The 22,328-nt window shown below is 32.8% G+C and overlaps 1 protein-coding gene across 1 annotated transcript in view; it reads right to left on the reverse strand.

The window, feature by feature from the left end:
- Positions 1-1,001: 1,001 nt before the first annotated feature.
- Positions 1,002-22,328, reverse strand: part of LOC130451385 (leishmanolysin-like peptidase) — a 43,804-nt gene continuing 22,477 nt past the window's right edge. The window contains exons 4-13 of the mRNA XM_056790362.1: positions 20,298-20,380; positions 14,817-15,110; positions 9,972-10,175; positions 9,688-9,913; positions 7,712-7,899; positions 7,410-7,542; positions 6,656-6,815; positions 5,490-5,656; positions 5,315-5,434; positions 1,002-4,165 (exon numbers count right to left, since the gene is read on the reverse strand). Of these exons, the coding sequence (XP_056646340.1) occupies positions 4,007-4,165; positions 5,315-5,434; positions 5,490-5,656; positions 6,656-6,815; positions 7,410-7,542; positions 7,712-7,899; positions 9,688-9,913; positions 9,972-10,175; positions 14,817-15,110; positions 20,298-20,380 (1,734 nt within the window). The 3' untranslated portion in view covers positions 1,002-4,006. The remainder of the gene's footprint in view (positions 4,166-5,314; positions 5,435-5,489; positions 5,657-6,655; positions 6,816-7,409; positions 7,543-7,711; positions 7,900-9,687; positions 9,914-9,971; positions 10,176-14,816; positions 15,111-20,297; positions 20,381-22,328) is intronic.

A 22,328-nucleotide genomic window follows, 5' to 3' on the forward strand; every position in this document is an offset into this window, starting at 1 on the left:
TGGACTAAAAAATCTAAGGTTTTATACCAACTGATATAAATCTAATACAATTAACTTCGCTTTGTAGTTATTGTGTGCTTTTAAACAAGATATTTATTTCGATATGTTTTTAAATATCAAACATAAAAAATTTGGTGCATTGAAAAGTACAAGTATGGTTAGATAGGTTTTTATATTGTAGTTTCTACACATTCATCACTTGGAATTTATTTACACGAATTACAAATGTAAAAGCACCCGTTAAAAAATAAATTACAATATATATATATATATATATATATATATATATATATATATATATAAATGTAATTTTTATTGTAATTTTATATGTCATCATAATGCATCGTTTATAAATAAAATGTTGAAATGAGTTCATTTTTCAATTATTAAGAAAAACGAATAGTTTGCAGATATATATATATATATATATATATATATATATATATATATATATATATATATATATATATATATATATCGAATTAAATGAATCAAACAGTAATTACATTTTTAATACTTATACGAGATGTGGTTACAAAATATGCTGAAAGAATTTTTATAGCAAAAAATCGCGGAATATTTAACAAGTTATATTGATGAAACACTACATAGAAAGATGTAAGTCAAAATTACTTTTTTTGTATATACTACACTGAATTCATTTGATAGAAAGTAACCCAGATTAAATCTAACAATTTTTATTTTTTATTTCCTAGTCTAAAATATGATAGTAATCAAAAACAATATTTGGAAAATATCTCAACATGTTCTGTAACAATACATTCTTTTTTTTTGAACTGAGAAAATAACAAAGTCTCCCAAAACCCTTATGATACATAAAAGCCTAACCAAAGTGGCTTCCTACATAACCTAGCCTTTTTTGGTAGGACATATTTTCAAAAGGCCTAAGGACGTGGAACCTACTCGCGGATTCTCTTAGACTTTGTTACATATTTCCTGTATAAGCCAGAAGAGTCACACCTCTGTAACAAGCACTTCAAAGATACCAAAAATATCCTTTGGGGGTTATTAACGTAGTCTAATCAACTTATACTTCTCTAGCTACAAGAAGAGGTGAGGAAAAAAACAACAAGGTACATTACATGAAGGAATTTTATTGTATACTTATGCCATATAATGGATTCTTTGTAAATAAATAGTACATTGGTTCCTAATACTAAAGACAACGTTTGATTCTAATTTATTGGAGTAATTCAGTTAAAACTGAATGTAACGAATGTGGAACGTAACTAATACATCACAATAGATTGGTTAAGATACAAACCAAATTCGAGGACGACGTTGGTACAGAAAAAATAAAAAAGAAAACATCGCACTCAATGAATTACATACTATTCTTGTTACAAAGTAATAAACTTGTCAACACAGCCACGATTAATTTTGGAATGTAAATATAAAAACTGAGCTAATTCTTAACTTAAAACAAAATTACTAAAAATACGGTATATTCTACCTTTTGTTATGATTTACACAGATGGGAGCAGATATATACAAGTTATATAAATGATTAATTATTAAACAATTTCAAACTAATTATTCTAAATATCCTAAATTTTTTTCAAAATCGTGATAAACTACGAAACTTAGCAACGTGTACATGTTACTTGATAAACCTTTTATAATAAATGCATCCAGGCAATTTTAAAAATACTTCTTAGATTAAACAAAAACATCGAAATAGAAAGATAATATTAACCAGGAAGTAATTCAGTGAAGATCTATGCGTGAATAAAGTGGGGCTTTGCTAAGTCCCTTCAAATGTCTAGACACAGATGACATACATTAACTTTTTCAAATATTTCAATTCGTAACAAAACAAACATTTAAATTATTAGAAGCGAGTCTATGTACGAGGTCTGGCATTTGAATGTAGAATAATTTTTAGAATAAAATTTTTGTAACCAGTCTCGTTATTTAATAGCCAGACCTCGTATTATTGATACAGTGTTCCAAACTTGAAGAATCAATATATTATTTTGAGGTCATGTTATTTTAAACGTGGCTTATTATAAATGTATATGGTTATAACTAAATACTCACCTGTTAATAAAATAAATTATTGATTAAAGTTTTGGAAACATATAATTGAAATTAATTTATTTGAAACGTGGATAATGATTTAAGTGTTATTGCGAGGTCATTGCAACTAACTTCAAAGATTAATAGATTGAGGGAATACCAGACTTATCAAGAATTAACAGATATAATTAGCTTTTTTGCTTATATTATACATGATGAATAAATCTTGGGACCAAAAGGAATGGAACTTAACTGACCACAGGATTTTGAGTATTATAAGAAGATTAAAGCTGGACAATTCGAAAGCAAATCAAAGACTTTAATTTAATTATTTTGTGTAGTCTCCAAAAACAAAGAAATGTCGTAGAATATAGCCAGATTAGTACCCTATAAAGTATAAAATAATAATAAATTTCATTAAAATGATTTAATAGAACGAGCAAATATTTTCAATAAGTGTTTGAATCTGCTCCCATAGACTTGCCAAAGAACTGAAAAAATAATAAAATTTAATTACCTAATGATTTAGTGATTAATACGGAAACTCTTGGGCGGCTTGTACATGAATATCTCTCGTTGACTAACTTGGTCTAAAATTAGTCAAGCAGTACAATAAGAATCAACTAAAAAAGTACTTAGTATTAAGTATATTCGCTTTTCTATTTTATGTCCGTGTTTTAATTGGTTTATTTACATATTGTTACAAAAAAATCAGAAATTTGTGAAAAATACATAGACAAACTACCATGATAAATAAAAAGGAGCTTGAAGCATACAATATTCAAATGCCAAGTGACATCAGAAACATAACCTCTAAAAGTGAAACTTTTTCCTATATATTGACCCAAGGACACTTCTTCAAAGAATAGGGCGGTTTACTAAACCAAAATTGTCAGATTTTCTACTGACGTCAAAAATTACAAAGACATTATATCTCACTTTATAGTAAAATGTAAATAAACAACTTAATAATGGATTACATGGTTTGTGTCATGGAAACTCCAGCCTTCCCACAGTTCCATTATTTTGATATATATTCAAAAACAACACAAGGTGGATGTGACATCTTGCAATTGGTCTTGAAAACCTCTCATTATTCTATAACAAAAAATTTGCCATATAACTTACCACCGCTGCAAAGTTTATGTACCCGATGTAGCATAAATCACTGAATCAATTGAGTTTAGTATGACTATCGTCAATTCTCGAGTGATAAATATGATCATTTTTCTTGTTAATGTCACTAAAATTAAAATTAGATTGTGTGGAATTCAAGTTCCTTATGGAAGAGTTCTTGGTGCTGACCACTCCTGATTATTTTAACCTCAATGCCAGAACATAGACAAAACGTTTAGCGAGAGTAATTTCAGCTTTCCCTGTACGCAATTTTATTGGATTCAAGGTTTATTCTCTCTCAGGTTATATCAATGAGCATGTACAGCCGGCATTACAAATCCATTGAGCAAGGTGTCAAAAACGTTACAGTTGGTTTTTTTAATATTAAAACTAATAATGCCTTAGTCTGATATCTTGAGTTCGTTGGTGGGGAAGTTTGGTCACGATTTATTTATATCTTTAAGAATTAACTATAGAAGGTGGAAAATTGAAATAATACTATGTAGAAAATTATTAGAAAGAGAAAGTGTGACTTAAAAGTTTCAAAACCTTTTTTACACCTTTCAACTAAAAAATACTTCGTTCTAATTAGGTGATTGAATCACTTACTTATCTGTTTTATCACAATTGAATTCGATTGTTCGTAGTTTTAACAAACTAAAAAATTGTAAGAAAAGATTTGAAACCATCTAAATCTGAGAGATTTTAGTATTTTTAGATTAAATCAGTCGATGACATGCACATGATGTCTTATTTTGAAAAAAACAACTAAAACCTCATAGTATGACACTGATTAAACAACATACAGATAATATAGTATAGATAATATATGATCTACTTATATCTATTGTCATATAAATGCTAGTGTTCCTATAATTGAGAGAAGTAGAAGAAGACTGCTAGCTTTGGCAATATGGCAGCCACACTGTAAGTCGTCTCTTGGGTATGAAGTTGAAGGAGGTGATTCATCTCGCATTTTACAGCGTTCACCTCTTGAGCTAAATTCTTTCTGTAAGTAATAAATTTTTCATCAATAATTCAATTCAACAATATGGACATTTTATAACTCCTAATCTTAATAGTGAGCAGACTGTTTACACCACCACTACACCAACACTGTCTGACGCACGTTTCTATAACCAAAACGAAAACTTGTTTATCGAAACGCGTGTAATAGTGAGTGTTGGCGTAGCGGTGGTGTAAACATGGTGTTCAATAAAAACTAATAATACTGATATGACATCAATGAATCTAATTTCACCTAATGGCTATAAGGGAATTATAAAGAATGAAGGACACGTAATTTTTAGAAAGTTCTTTGTAGGCTATCTCTAGCGACCGTAGCCCAGATAAGTAAGTTTCCTCTTGAGCTTTAAGGAAAGATGCCGTCTAATAGTAATCTAAGGGTTTTTTGGGCAGAAACGTTCGACATACCATAGACAAATAAAAAAAACGTCGGCTGATCATATTTACCCACAGGGCTATCGGGGTTGAAAGAATCATATCACATAACTACACGACTCAATTAACCCGATTGGTTTACGAACAAAAATTAACGTGATACGGGTTAGTTTCCGAACATTAAGATCCTGATCGCGTCAAGCCGATCATAATTGCTACTTTTGCCGAGAAAGTAGCAAAAAAACTGAAAGGACCAACGCCAAAGCGATAGCACAATTCTGTACTCCCTTAGCTTTGATGACTCCAAAAGCATTTTCAAGACTTTTGTGTTTTGAAAAGTTAGATTCTTTAGCAAGAAAGATTTTTTAATCGTTTTCTAACATTCCGAACCTGATCGAGTTAATCCGATCGCAGTTATGAAATATTCTCGAATTGGCTATAGAAGCAGCTTACAACGAAGGGAGAATGAAGTTGACAGGAGTTGAGTTTGAAATTTAAGAGTCAAAATTTTCAAAACAAGGTATATTATAAAAAAACTAATAGAATTACATCATTTTTTCAAGATATATTATTGAAAATGGAAGTGTCTTCAATAATGGATTATTTATTAAGAATAAAACGGAAAATACCAAAAGATTCAGTTTTTACTGAATTTTGTTGTTGCGCAAATTTTCATAAAAGACAATTTGAGCAATCAATTACAAAATATTTTATTAATTTCACATGATATTAATGCTTAAACAAACTGTATACATACGGCACAAATTTCTTTACATGGAGGGCACACAATCGCTCCTTTATGGAGCCAACCATTACTAATTATCCGTATGGATATTTCTTGGTTTGGATGGTAGCACTCATAAGAGTAATTTCCAACCTACAAATAAATTTACTCGTAAGTATTATCAACTTTATATGAAATAGATTCTTACCAATATATGCAATCGTCCATTTTCACATCTATAAGCATAACAGCCCGATCCCCAGTGTTGCCACTGTCGCATTTGTTTACAGGATCTCTCTTCCCACATTTGGTTAGTATGTTCAAAACATCGAGATTTTTCACCGTATTTCTCCAAAGCGAAATTTTTGTCCGGTGCTAAGAGAAACAAAATAAAATAGTCCAAAACAGTTATTATTAGCAAATTAATAAACATCTAATTTTATATAAATAAATTAACCAAGAAACTACTTCATAGATTGTAATCTCGTCAGATATCAACGCCAAAAATACAATTTGTTCTGGAGTCTTATTGTCAATATAATTTCCATCTCATAATTTCATAATTACTAATTCATGTTGATTAGGAGTTGAATTGCCTTCATAATTTATTGTGTCCACTTATAATATATATATATATATATATATATATATATATATATATATATATATATATATATATATATATATATTCAACATTCTCCAATATTTATTCTGGATTTGAAAAAGTTAGATCCTACAGGTTCCGAGTATATACAAGCAATGGTAAAACATTCTAGAGCTAGATGAGTTGGAATTTCATTCTCCTCCAATAGAATTTACACGACCTAATTCCTTCAAGTGGTTCCTGTGATGGAGATACCCTGTAAGAAAACTACTGAAAAGGTTTTGAAGTTCCCATTAACTTTCTGGGGGGATCTAACCCTTCCAAAGCATTTCACTTTCATTTTCCCATTCCTACCAAAACTCCAAACCAATAAGATGTGTTCAAACTCTTTTCTATGTGAAGGTGAATTTTATGACGTCACACAATATGGCGGCCTAACTGAAATATTTAAACTATCAACAACCAACCAACCAAACCATGCAAGTACCCAATTAAGTTTGATTGCTGTATGCAAAGGAACCCAAACTAAATACAACTTGGTATTTTTACCTATTTATTGGGCACTCTAGTCTCAGATTCAAATCAATGATAGCTTTAATAGCTGCCTGAATGTGAGTTCTTTTGATTTTTTTTATTAATCATTTAGTCGCTAGGAAGATTCACTGGTGAGATATACTTAATAAGAGAGGACTATGATCTGATACTCCAATTGCATGTACCTTCCCTACTACTAGTAACTAATTTTATTGAAGTGATTGAAATATACTTACATGGATTATTTTCAACATACTGACAATGTGAACCTCTGACAACTACGTTTTTCGATCGCCATGTGAATTCTTGAATATAGGGACAATAATCTGCGAGGGATACTGATCCTCCATAATATCCTTCTCTGCCGTTCTCCACAAATTGTATATAATCAAAATTCTATAAATAAAAAACGATTGTTTGACATTAAATATTGTGAACAAAATCCACTATAGAATAAATAGAAATAGTGATTTAAATAATACACCAAACTATGTTTTTTATCTTCTTTCTTCTTCTTCTTAATTAACCGGCGCTACGGTCCTTTGAGAACCAAAGCCTTCTCAACAATCGACTGCCAATCCTCTAACGTCGAACCTCTAGCTGGATCAGGTCCGTCTCAACGGTCTCCAACCAACGAAGGCGCGATTTTCCCCTCAGGCAGCGTCCTCTAGGAACTCAATACATGGTTCTGCGCGAGTATCGATCAGAATGCATCTTCTCCATGTGTCCCAACCACCTCAGGCGTGCCCTCCGGATAAACGCCACCAAATCTGGCTTGCCATACATCTGTCTCAGCTCAATATTCCTCCGGATCCTCCACGCATCGTTCTCTGTTTTCATATTTTTTCTAATTCTCTTTTTATAATTATTTTTATAGAAATTTTATTACAAACAATTCAAAATAATCATTACAGTTTATTGCAAAAAGGAATAATTGTATTAATTATGTCTTTTTGTGAATTTATAAATAAAAATGAAGTTTCAATTCACCTGATACAGTTGAGGAAGTTGTTTCTGGTGTTCCACAAGGTTACATAGGGCAACTGATGTTCGATCATCAGTACATTCGGTTTGTAGAGGATCACGCTTTACTTTGTTGCAAAATGGATGGATAGAAAAACCCCTACGAGAAAAAACCAAGTATTAAAATAACTTTTGACAAAGTAATAATAATATAAAACAGCATTACACCAAAAAATAGGCAAAATTGAAATTCTAGATTGTCCGTTTGAAGACAAAAGTTAACAGAATTATAAGTAATAAAAAATTATGATAATTAGAAAAAAACTTACTTAGCTGATTTCATTGTTATCCAATCTTTGCAGCTTTTCATCACGAAATCACACCCTAGGTTCTTTCCCCATGACATATCTTCTGCCATAGAATAGTTAGCTATATACCATCCTGTATCTTCCATAAGGGCTAAAGTTATTCTCGAAATAATTGGGTTTTGTGTGTGAGTTCCGGTCATTGCCTCATTCTGAAAATCAAAAATATATGCCCCACATGAGAAAATACAATTTCAATTTTTCTTTAATTCGGTCTCTGAAGACGATAATTTGGTTATCGAAACGCTCATATCAGACAATGTAATTGCAAGCGTTGTTGTAGTGGTAGTGTAAACAGTAAGTTCAGTATACAAGATTTTTAGTTAATCAATAAGATTAAAATATTTAAGGTAAGTAATTATTTCATACAGGCTTATAATAAACTAAAAACGCTGAATTTTGAAATAAATTAACCTCAAAATGTCTATTTTCATTCAATTTACATTTGTAATCATAAGCTTTTTAGAGAGTTTATTTTAAAAGTTAATCCGACCCACTCAAAAAGTTCTTTCATCTTTGAGCTATGTGTATTTGCTTCTATTGTGGTCTATAACTTAATTTGTGCGTTTTTTTTCAAAATTTTAACTTAATTTGAATTTATTTAAGGAAAACATGTACAATAATATTATTCAAAGTATTACCCAACTGAAGCTATGACCTTTGCCCATCTTTCTGGCAATTTGTGGATATCACCCCAAAAGAACTGCGCCGGCTTGGTAGCCACGAATGATTCAAGCCAATTTTTGATATCTTGCTCTGTTGTGAACCGTTCTGCATAGACCGGAACAAATGGTAGTCAGAAGGGGCAATGGCTATAAGATGGGTGAGGTAAAATTTCCCATCCACTGTTTTCCAAATAGTTCTTAACCGGAATAGCAAAATGGAAAAATGGGGCCGAGCGTTGTCATGATAAAAAATTATTGCCCCGTGTCTGGTCGCATATTCTGGGAGTTTTTCGGCTACTGCTCTCTTCAAACTGATTAATTGTGTCCGGTAACGTTCTCCATTGATGGTTTAACCCGGATTTAACAGCTGATAACACAGCACACCCTTCTGATCCCACCAAATAGAGAGCATTACCTTTGCGCCATGGATTTTTTGCGCTTGGGGTTGTCCTAATGGATCCATTATTCATCACCAGTAACAATCCGATGCAAAAATGACGTTCCGGCAACATTTCGGACATGCGAAACCGCCTTTCGACGTCTCTCGTCTTGAGTACATGTGAAACCCAATTTCCTTGCTTTTGAATATATCCAACTGCTTTTAAACGTTTTGGAATGGCTGCTTGAGTGACACCCAAAGATTCTGCGAGCTCTTCTTGTGTTTGGCAACAATCTTCATCGAGTAATGCTTCCAATACTTCAAATTTTTTGGTTGCTCAGGACGTTCATCGTCTTCCAAGCCAAAATCACCACTTTTAAATCGTGAAAACCACTTTTGGCACGTTCGCTCAGCTAGAGCATATTCACCATAAACTTCCACCAAAATACGATGACTTTCGGCAGCATTTTTCTTCATATTAAAATAATGAAGAAGAACTCCCCGCAAAAACTTTTTCGGGAACAAAGCTCGATATATTTGAGTGAAAAAAAATTATTGTTGTTAACGCTTCAAATGGATGACATATACTGGAAAGACGTACAATAACAGTAACTTTCCAACGCAGGTTCGCAGTATTGGAAATATGTAATATTATACAAGTTACGCCATCTCTTATCAAACCGTAAGAATTAAGTTATAGTAATTCAAGGGTAAAAAAATTGGTTTCTGTTTGAAAATTGGATATTTAAAAATGGCATATCACGACTATTGTGACGTATAGAAGAGAAAAATCTATCAAAACGCATGAGATTAGAGAAAAATATTCTATGGAACGAGATTTCGATTGAAAGAAATTAAACTTAAATAAGTAGATAGTTATTTGATGAAAAACTCACTTCAAAGACTCGCTTTTCCCAATGTGTTAAAGCCGTCCCTTCCTCTCCTTGATCTTCTAACTCCGCACCTTCTAGCTGAGAACAGTTGAAATATTCTCTAGATTCTTTTACAACATTAGGGGTTACCATCATCTGTACCTCTCTCTTCAAATAACCCGATCTAACCAACCAGTTTGGTCTTGTGAAAGTTTTTATAACTTTATCACTCCATTGATATGTTTGGAGGCTGAAATAAGGGTTATTGGATGTTGTTCCTAATAGAAAAATGGTAAGAAACAACTCACGATTCGTTGAGCGGCGGTTTTCCAGTTTCCGGACTCCTTTGTGTCAACGGTCTACCTTCGGCGTCTCTGTAAAACGCGTACAAACTTACTGAAAAACCTAGAGCATGAAGTATTTCATGCTTGACCGTCGACAACAATATTTCCAATTCTTGTCGTTTTGTACTTATACTATTTGGACAGAGATTTGCATGGCCGGCAATTGGTCTAAAATTAAAATACAAATAACATCAAAAGATAAACTTATTACAAAATCATTTTTATGACATATAGTGAAATATAAAAATTATAAATTTTGCGTAAATATATTTTTTCGTACATCAATAATGTAATCTATCCTCAGACATTAACATTTTTCGTAATACCGGTGATATTACATAATACTGTCAATTCTTACAAGGGGAAACACAAAAGTGAGAAATATAAACACGTGAGCTAAAAAATCAATAGTTGACATTCGGAAGACAAAAAAACTGAACACGAAATTATATTTTTCTTAGTAAAATAATAAAGCGAATGGTTTTAGTTTCAAAACAAAATATTCTAATGTTTCTGGATCTCACAGTACAACAATATATATGCACGCCTTTTATGCTTGTTTCCAATACTGCTAATTAGGGGTAAGTGACCCTTACAAAGGGTTATAAAGGGTTATCTACCTGTACCACCACTAACAGTTAGGCTACCATTATACTAGGATGCTAGCATCCGGGATGATCAAGGAGGGTAACGGGGCATTAAATCAAATGGGAGCGATTAGACTAGGAATGCCAGCATCGGATGCTAAAACCCCGAGGCTCGATTTTGTCATCCCGGTTGTGAGCAGTCCGGGATGCTAGTATCCCAACACAAATTCGACTCAAAGTGGGATACACATCTCCCTTAACAACAAACAAGAAGTCTAGAGAACAAGTGATAAAGCTTCTCAAGCGGTTGCTCTATTGTGACAAGGCTAAAGTCACCAAGAAATGACCAGTGCGCTGAACATGAATCAGGTGCCGTTTCCAAAGTTTACCATATTTACCAAGACATAGATAAACGAAGACGCGGTTCCGGAAGAAAAAGGTGCACATCCGAGAGTGATGACTGATTCTCGTTGTCAGCAAATAGCTGAGAAATCAGGACCTCACTGATGTTCAAATCCAAAAAGAGCTCAGATAAACGCTAGGAGTGGTTGAAAGCAGAGTGTGATTGCATGGTGGCGATAGATAGGGACGAGTCTACAAAGAACCAGCGCATTTGAGGTTCCTAAATGGTTTGGGCGGGCACTTCAATGGAAGCAAAAACCGAGTTGGTTTTTACAGAAATTTTAGGGGATCAGGTCGTTCCCTATGCCAGTTTCATCGGCGGAAAATTAATCCTAATGCAGGATAATGCTCATCCATATAGTGCCTGTTGCGTATGGCGGTATTTACACGATGTGGTATGGATTGGCCAGCGCGTAGCTCGGACTTAAATCCTTTCGAGTATTTATGGGATGAAAGTTTGGGCCATGAATCCAACCACGAGATCAGACCTCAGAACGGCGCTCACTGGAGAATGGGATAGCTCCGAATAAAATCGAGTGGTAAAGAAACTATTCGATCCATGAAAAAGCCACATTAGAAGCAGTTATTAGGGCTAAGGGAGGAAACACTGTTATGTTCATTCCAAATGAATTATCATTTTGACGAATTTAAGTTTGTATTATCTTTACTGTTAATATTTCTTCTACCAAAAAAAAACAACTCAATAACAGCATAGATCACTCAATATAAAGTTAAGACTAATGATTTTGGGATGCTAAAATCAGATTTTTTGCTAGAGACTTTTGAACGCGAGCGACTTGAGGAGATTTTTTTGCTCACGAGTGCTACTTAAAAACTTCACACCTATCAAAATAGAGGATGATTCAAGGTTGCATTGTCAGCATTTACATTATAATAACTATACGTCCCACGACGAGTTAAAATTATCTGTATATGGCAAAATATTTATAGTAGATCATGAAAATTTCTACGTTTGGGTTTTCGGATACGATCTTTCGGTTCTAACAGAAGTAGACTGTAACTTTGTTATTTTAAATGGAACATCCTGTATATTAATACATTTTTTAAATCTACGTAAAATTTTAGTATACTTAGGTCTAAAAACTTTTGACCGTTGCAGACCCTTATAAATTATTTTTTTACGAGGATACTCTTAAAGATATGAAAATGGTTTCTATTCGGTTGATTTTAGTAAGGTCAGACGTATTTGAATATATGTTGAAAAACTATTCTTTTTATACAGGGTGTGTATAAAAAGTGTTCAAAGTTCAACTTCATAAACATCAAATTTCTCTATTTTTTAAATAGAACCACCCGGTTTTTTCTATTTTAATGCATTCAGGGGTGAAAAATAAGGCATATTTATGAGTACTTTCTTATACCTAAACCTTACAGTTATGGAAATGTTTTCTATATCTTCATCTCTAAAAATTTACAGAAAACATTTAATATCTGTATAACGGTAAGGTTTATGTATAGGAAAGTATACACGAATATGCCTTATTTTTCACCCCTGAATGTATTAAAATAGAAAAAAATGGATGGTTCTATTTTGAAAAAATAAAAAAATTTGATATTTATGAAGTTTAACTTTGAACACTTTTTATAAACATCCTGTATAAAATGAAAAATTTTTCAACATAGATTCAAGTACGTCTTACCTTGGTAAAGGCAACCGAACTGAAACCATTTTCATATCTCTAAGGGTGTCCTCGTAAAAAAATAATTTATAAGAGTTAAATTTTTTACAAAAAAATTAATAATTCGAAAAGTATGCATTTTTCGAAAAAAGTTTTTGGACCAAAGTATACTAAAATTTATACGTATATAGATAGTTTTATTTCGTCGTGGGACACCCTGTATAGGTATAAATGTAAATAATTTCATTTTGTTTAGATTGTAGACTTCAAACTCATATCAATATTTGTAATATTGTTGAATAATAATAAATATATTTTTGTATGTGCTTTTTAAGGAGGAAGAGAATCGGATATAAGAAAAAACTGACACGTACTTTACAAAGTGATCCGAGTAAAAAATTTTACATCACGTTAACTACGTAGCAATATTTCTATAATTTCTATTGGGTACGCGACTTTAGCAACGTTCTGGATTCGTGATATCTTACACCTACTTACTTCAATGTACCAATGGTAATTGTAATAATAATACTGCACTAACATTCATGTAATACAGAGTAAAATTTTAAGGTGAAGGATAGTGATAGTTATACATTTACTTTCAAAAAGAGTCTGTCAGAAAACGGTTTGAATTATAGGTGTTGGTCAAGAGCGTTCATTTATTGGTACAGACAAATATCAACAATAACTTAATTTTCAACAAAATTTGTAAAAAAAAATGATTGTCTACGGGGTGGACAACCAAGAACGGATGAGGGTATGTCTTCTATAAGATATGGCAATTTGTTTCTCAAAACGACATTCTTAGTTGCCCACCCAGTATATACCTACAATGAGTTCATAGAAAACAGTATATTCATTATGAGTTTTATAAATAGTAAGATCAAAAAATCTCGAAACCGGTCAAATTTTATTTTAATTCGCTATATTATGTTAATGAAGGAATAATTTTATGAGACGGGGTAAATAACCTTGGAGTGATAACGTCGCAATAATTTTTTTTAAATGAAACTCTTTCATTTATTCATTTCATGCGAATGTTCATTGCTGAAATCATTTAAAAAAAGTATCAAAATTATTCAAACAAATACAGGATGAACAAAAAAAGGTTTTTGTTATTATAACTTTGAATCTATCCATTTCTTAATCTCTGAACAGTTAAAGTTTGTACTAAATACACTGTTTACACCACCACTACACTAACACTCACGATTGCACTGTCTGACGCGCGTTTAGATAACTAAGTTAACGTCTTCAGAGACTGAAGGTAAGAAATATGAATGCTGTCTCTGAAGACGATAACTTGGTTATCGAAACGCGCGTCAGACAGTGTAATCGTGAATGTTGGTGTAGTGGTGATGTGAACAGTGTGTTCAGTATGAATATCGTCAACGGTTTCATAAATTCCAACTTAGTAAAAGCTTGGAAGGATATTAAATCTTTCCATCGAAAATGTATACTTTGAATATAAAATTTTTCCTTCGATATGAATATTTGAAAGTGGAAAATATAATTAAACGGTTGATTTTAACCGTTAAAAAATTTGATTGGGCGGTTAAGAACTTTTTTCTTTTTGATTTTTTACGAGAAGCCTTAAAAGTTATCAACGCTTTGAAGAGTTGGCAGTGAACATTTTTTCACAAATACGAGTTTAATTAAATATTGAGCAAAGCGGTATACATCTATTATGTGTACAAAAAGACCCTGCTTTTATTCTTTTTCAAACATTTTAATTTTGGTTCCGACAGATTTATAACAAAAATTGAATTTTGATAGAATTTTTATTTTGACACTGATTTAAATAACGTAATCCACGTATATCTTCCAGATTTCGAAAAAACCAATCCTATAAAAATTTTACGTCATTTGTACTGACATAACCTATAAAAATTCAAAAACAAAATATAACTTAATATTTGTCCGTTGTCATTTTTATGAATTATATGAATTTAATATTTCCTATCAAATTTGCAGTACTGGAATTCTCGATTAAATAATCAATTTTTTACTATTTTTAAGAATTTGAATTTAAACCAGTCATGTTCCCAACTCGAGTTATAAGAATCTCTAAAAAAATAACACCCCATCCCACATTTTTCCCTCTAAATTTGGGTGGAAATCCCTGATTTGGGAGCCCTGCTTGTTCTTCGTAATATAAAATAATATACAAATATACATACCTATCTAAAGCAGATTCCTGCTGGCAGTGTGCGGCGTAGGAAACTGTCAAATTTTTAGTGCATCTTTCAGTTTGCATGGCCGATACATAAAAAACGAAATCGAAGTCTGGAATGCCCGGTCCAGCCTTGGATCCTTTGGCAATACCACAGTTTTGACCAGTCGAATTGCATATGCGACACGCGTCAAGGTGATCTTCTGGTACTTCTACCTCACCACACATAGTTTTTTCTTTACAAGTGTCAATGCAATGAGTCCAACCATCTTTAACGAAAACTTGAGTATCACTACATTTTCTAAAAAAAAAAGAAATCAATTAGAATTAATCTAATATATAAAATACTAGTTCCATGGAGTTTTAATTAAACTCCTTCGAAACGTCTCGACCGATTTTCATAAAATTTTGTGAGCACTTCGGTTAGGTCTGCGAATCGGTTAACATCTATTTTTCATTCCCCTTAATGCTAACTCCTTGATTTTTTTTTCTATTTTTTAGATAAAATTTTTTTATGATACCGCACTTAAAAATGGATACAACCTCTTCTTCTACATTAGTACTTCTTCAAAGTATTCCCTCCACCGCTCTATAATTTCTAAAAGCTTTTACGAAATCCTCAAAAATGAATCAATTGTATTTAATTCAGCGGAACGTGGTGGCCATGCAAATGGACCTCCCCGATCAATTACCTTGATAGGAAAAATGTTATTATGATAATTTTTTACATCGTTATTGAGGAGGAGCTCCATCGTGCATAAACCACATGTCTCTGAGGATGTTTAGAGGAATATCACATAACATGGGTGGGAAATCATTTTGGAGAAATTCTAAGTATCGCTGACCATTCAGGTTATTATAAAATAAAATAAAACCGCCTCGTGTGAAACCAGCTTCATCAGTAAACATTTAAATATCTTCCGTAGACTCCGGAAATGTGTAGAAGTGCAAAGCGCTTACTTCGAGCTTTTATTTTATTGTTTTTATTTGATAAGTTGTAGTCTAACTAAATTTTTTGCAATTATCTAGATTAGGTTACATCCCTCCGATTTCGTTAAAATTTCAGTGTGTTGTAAAGAAAATTGCGCTGAACAAGAATATATAGATATATAGGGCGCGGAAATCATCCCTTCAGGTACTTTTTTGCGTTTAAAGAATCAAATAATTGTAATGATTTTTCAGTGATTGTAATATTTGAATTAAACGTTGAAACCTAACTCAACCTAACCTACATACTTCTCTACAAAATGAAATCCAATCACATGCAGGGATTGCTGTTATTGAAAACTCTTCCATGGTTTTTTCTTGATGAGGTGGTCGACAATAAATAAAATAAGCGATGATTCTAAATACAGTTTGTATATCTATTTTATTTACTGCCGACCACGTCATCAAGAAAAAACCATGGAAATGTTTTCGATAACAGGAATCCCTGCATGTGATTGGATTTTATTTTGTCGAGAAGTATGTAGGTTAGGTTAAGTTAGGTTAGGTTTCAACGATTAATTTAAATATTACAAACACTGAAAATTCATTACAATTATTTGATTCTTTAAACGGAAAAAAGTACCTGAAGGGATGATTTCCGCACCGCAATTTACCGCATTTCAAAAAACACTATATTGTTTGTACAATAACAAAAAACAATTTACATTTTTAGAAAGAGACGCCATTCCACTGATGAGATGTGAGCTGTTGAAGGTTTTTGTTGATAAATGTTGTTATAACTTTCGTTTGACGTAAAACAGTGTGACCAACACATTCACAACGGAATTCCCTTGCCCTGAGAGAAAGAACCAGGTCCAAAGGTTTACCGCCGATTTTTCAAAAAATTATTGAACAGGTGGTATCATATATGATACCATGCCCGTTTAAGGGTTAAATAAAGAATATATTTTTGTTAAAAAATCATTTTTGCTATTTTGTCCAGGTTGTAATAATGTTTAATGCAGAATGCACTTGCGCTCATCCCCACCACCCACGCAACTCCCTCTCATATCGTATGCCTTTCTGGCCTACCATAACCATAACCTTAAACATCCAACAGAAATAACTTAATATTAGAAGATAATCTAATCTAGTACTGGGAAAATTAATATCGTTTTATTTTTGTTTTACTGTTTTCCCTAGAGTATAATCTGATTACTTTTTAGTTATTAAGTCTTATTGACGTTGAGATACATGAATATTCTTGCGTCTTGTAAATTTCATTATTCAACAGATTATAGTAACTATAAACAAATTTTGTTATTTTATTTATTATAATAGATAAACAATTCCTAGAAGTAATTTATACTATAAATACGTAATTTAGAAAGAATGTTTAAAATGATATTATTCCGTACGTTCAATTAATGGTTGAAGTTAAATATATAATAAAGAAATCTACTTACATAATCTAAAATTACCGAAGGTCAAATATAAAATTATGAAAATAAAAGACTAGAACAAGTACACGGATGCATACTATAGAATTTTGATAATTGCGACCGAATCAAATCAACAGAAATCAACTTTCGTTGCTAAAGTAATAAACGTACTCAATAATACGAGGATTATCTGAAAAGTTTCCTATCGTAAACATAAACATAGCACATTCAAACTATTGTTGGTGTACATCAAACATTGTTTGTAAACGCGGCAACAACGCTTAAAAATAAAAGTTCAGTTAACCACAAATGAACAGTGAAGTTCAAAAATAACAGTTTACTGAAGTATATAAGTTTCATTTAATCAATCGAAGTGTACCCCTACAACTATTTAGATAGATTTGATGAAAAATTTATAAACCATTCGCGTGGTCAGTTGTTTGACAATATATTAAATGTACGTTGGTATTGAGATTGTACCATCCTTTACCAGCGTGAAAATAGCTGAATTTGAACGTAATGATGATAAGTAGCAAAAATTGTCCAAATGATTTTTGATGACCGGCGAATTGAGGTTACAGGAAGAGAGAACATATTACTAAACGGGAAATAACCGTCTAAAGCGGAGTTTACACGTATCAAGTACTAAAGCCAGTAACTAAAATTTAAGTTCGGTTTTTTAGCGAGTTTTAGCGAGATTTCGTACTGTGGAATTAAAATGGCTGAAAAAATACGTGCAGAAATATGGCATTGTATCTTGCTGAACTATCAGAAACTCTTGCGGAAGAAATAAAGAAAAATAAAAATAAGCGTTGTTGGGTACGAAAATGGATGAGTCGAAGAGATGTATATGGCGCCTTTCGCTATATTCTTCTACAAACTTTAATGTTGTAGCTTCACTCCAACGCTACCAAATCAAATAAAAATAATCCCCTCACTCTGTACTAATGAACTACACTAAACCAACCTGTCTACACTCGTTTAGTCTGCGTTTTAGTTGCCGAAAAGCATTGGTGCGGGAAACTACTTGCTCAAGTAAATTGAAATTGTTTCTATTCAATTGACTAAACTAAATTAGGTACTTGCGCAAGTTCTAAATCAAGTTGTTTTCACCTTACAAGTAACTAAATTTAGCTAGTTGATTTAGTAACACGTGTAAACTCGGCTTAAATGTTCCTTGAATGACTTGAGATACAGAGCAGATCTCTTCTCTATAAAACCCTTATAAATGAATACAACATCGACTGTTTATTTGTGTTTATGTGCACTCCAAAACAAGGCTATAGATATAGAGTCAATGAGCGATAGTTCAATCCAATCGTCTTGGATATACGCGCTCTTCCATTTAATTCTCTAGACTTCTGACAAAGCACTAAAAATTTGTGCGATTGAAAGTTGTATGTATGCCTTAGGTACCACACTCAAATGAACATTTGCAAAGGTTTTTTATTAACCATGCGCTGTTCAAATTTGTATTTCCTAACTTAAAAAATTAAGTGGACATACGTGAAAGATTATTTTGTCAGAAAATAAAACGTTTGAAACGGTTAAAAATGGGAATTGCGGGAAAACTGTATTGATTTAAAAGGAAATTACATTAACGAGAATGGTCCCAGAAGTACCTGGTCTGACCTAGAGATGGCGGTAGTTGCTTGAAAACTACCACAATCGATACAGCATACGTTTCAAGTTTGAAGACGCCACGTCGTTTAGAATTTGTTTGGCAGTCATCAACAGTGAACGTTTTAGGTGAATTGGTGAACATGGAAAAAATTGGTTATTATTAAGTGCTACTGAACTAGATTCTATTCCTTCGTTATCAACAGTGAAATAATAGGTAGCAGAGTTTAAACGAGGCCGTACAACCTGCAAAGACTATCCAGAAATGTTGAAGAAACTCCACAAAGAGGTACTGCATGATCGTAGACTGAGAGTGCGCGAGCTACCAGACATAGTAGGCATTTCAAAAAGTGCTGTACATCGCATATTAACTGGAAATTTGGACATGAGAAACCTGTGCGCAAGATGGGTGCTCACAAAGGAACAAAAACAGCGTTGTGAAGATGTTTCCATCAAGTGTTTTTGTTTCTGAAAAGGGAGAACCGGCTTCAAAGACGTCGAAGACTTTTCATATGCTGGCAAGATCATGACGTCTGTTTTTTGTGATTCTCGTGGGATAATTTCCATTGTCCATCTTGAAAAAGGAAAAACTATCAACGGCGAGTATTATACAAACTTATTGCAACGTTTGAGCGAAAGAATCAAGTTTTTGGCTAAGAAGAAAGTGTTGTTTCATCAAGACAATACACCAGCTTACACACCCGTTATTGCAATGGCCAAAATTAATGAATTAAAGTTTGAATTTCTATCTAATATACCCTATTCGCCAGATTTAGCCCTCTCGGGTTATTTTCTGTTCACAAACTGGAACAAATGGTTTTGTGGTCGAAGATTTTCCGTCAATGAAGAGGTAATGTCATCAGTTAATGGCTATTTTGAGAAGCTTAACGATTCTTATTATAAAAAGAACATCGCTGGGAAAAGTGTATGGAGCTAAAAGGAGATTATTTCCAAAAAATTTTATTGTTTGTTGGGCAACGTATTTCTCGGACCATCCTCGTAAATTACAAAGCCAAATTTCAAGATAAAATGTATTTTTTACTTGTTGAGTGAAAATGTTATCAGGCAACTCTCGTAAACCGTCACAAAATAGGAAATCGAGGGATGAAGAAGTATGAGTCTTAGTAGTATATTTAATTTTACAAATTTCGAGTGAAATGGCAATCTAACATTTTAAAGCAACCTCGAAAAATGCGTGTTGGAAATACGTCGGCTTTTATGAACACACCTAACCGTAATAGGAATGACGGAAGGTTGAAAGGTACCCACTTAAATTCAATCTGAAGTAATCGATTTACAAAGTAATCAACAAGTCATTTAAATTATACTCCAATTTAAACCGACTAACTTAGTGAAATTCTAACTAGGCATATGGAAATTCTAACGATAAAATTTAAATTTGGTGGAAGTAAATAGAAAAAGAACCACAAGAAACATTAAATGGATATCTAAAAATAAACTTTGAAATTGTACATTCCAGATGATTTATATGGACTTACCTTGTTAAACGTATGACGTTTTCTGTTCTTCGAACAAAAAGAGCCTTTTCCCAAAAACTCACAGCCTCGGGCAATATCGTGTTCTGAAAAAAACAAAATGTTATTCCTAAAACAGGAAACTGTATCAAGTCAGAAAGTTTACACACATATATTTCAAATTCAGGTTTCAATACGCGTTTCTTCGCCATCATTTATGTGACATCGCTTTTCTTAATGTCATTTTCTTATGTCAGGGACGTTGGGTTGGTTTTTCTTAAAACGTGCTACCAGGTACATCGGAGAACAATAGGTTAATTGCTCGCAGTTACGAAATTAAAAATATTAAAAAATATAATTTGGAATTCCCAAAAGAAGGCGACTTGGAATTCCCTGGATCAGGCGTCGGTCAGTTGGGTGACGAAGAAATATTATTTTATCGAGAAAGTTGTTCGAAGAATATACAGAAGGGATGCATATGGCATGGTCGCCATATAACCCCCTTCCAGTGATGCAGTCCCAAAGTTCGTCATGCCTGCGTATGTACGTATGATTAGATGTATGTGCTACATGAAATGGAAAGTTGCGGTACATCATCTTCTGCAAAGCTATGGTTGATTATCTACTAACTGCTGCTCCGGATTTTGAGCTGCCGTATAGTTCTTCCAATATCAATTGCAGATTATAAAAACCCTTCCCGACAATTTTCTTTGTCATACCATGGGCGTAGATACCTCATTTTATAAATTCATTATTTTTATACTTTTAAAAATATGTAATTTATTTAAAAAAATAATTATACCTCGTTAACTTGCTACAAATGAATATTATATTATAAAACGTAAATAGACGAGTAAAATTAACCTGCCTGTAAGGGCGTTTGGTTTAAACAGAGTACCAGACGTAAACTGAGTCCTTTTTGTACCCCATTCGTTTTTTTCCTGGAAAACGAAACTTCAAAGCAAAAAACATAAAAGAAAATAAATAAATTCTTTGCAAATAAAACAAAAAAAAAACGTTTCAATTCCAAAGTATCTTTATAAATAATGATGGTAGTCAAAATCGTCTGAACTAGACTCATCATTTGATTATGAAGGGTTGTAAAGAGGGTGATACCACACACTCATCTTCTTTGATAAGATGTTCAGCGCAGTTTTTCCAAAACTCTTGACGGTCTGCCGCCAAAACTTCCTTTACGACGTCCTGTTTAGCGTGTTTCAGGTTAATCGTTATGGTTTTTTTCTTTTCCACGGACCTTCATGATAAAAATGTATCTGTATTATCTATTTTTAGATACGACAATAGAGGTGCCGAACTATGTTACAAAAAAAAAGAGAGAAGATCCTGGCTACTTTAATAAAATTTTGTCTTTAACATACACAACTACTACAAGTGGGCGATTGAAAATCCTCATGAAGTGAGAGCATCAAACTTCCAGCAACGTTTTAGCGTTAACTTGTGGTCCATTTGAATTGCCGTCCAGACTTAATGGAGAAACTTACAAAAATTTCTTCGAAAATGAACTTCCTTTGCTCGCTCCTGGAAGATGTAAATCTTCGGCTTCGTCGAACTATGATATTTCAAAACGACAGCGCCCCGTGTCACTACGCAAGGCAAGTCCATAATCACTTAAACGAACAATACCCTAACAGATGGATCGGACGCAGCGGACCAATCAGGTGGCCCCCACGCTCATCTGACCTTAATCCCGTCGATTTTTTCGTTTGGGGTCATAATAAAGAAACAGTATGCGCCCGGGAATGTGTAGAATGTGCATTGCGGCTGGAGGTGGCCACTTTGAAAACTTACTTTAAATTTCATAAATAATTTCTTCTTATTTACATTATGATGTATGATTTATTGCCATACCTTTATCTTACCTAAAACTTTTCTTGACCAACCAACCTCTAAAGCTAGTTTTTATTACTTTGCAGCATCTTCTATCATAACTTGATCAGAAAAATCATAAAATAGCAAGAATTTATTTTAAGCCAATTTTTCGATTTTTTTCCACTTCGTTGTCTTTGAAGGCTAATTCTAGCAAAAGTAGTTTGT

Source organism: Diorhabda sublineata, chromosome X (assembly GCF_026230105.1).
Source record: "Diorhabda sublineata isolate icDioSubl1.1 chromosome X, icDioSubl1.1, whole genome shotgun sequence".
NCBI lineage: Eukaryota > Metazoa > Arthropoda > Insecta > Coleoptera > Chrysomelidae > Diorhabda > Diorhabda sublineata.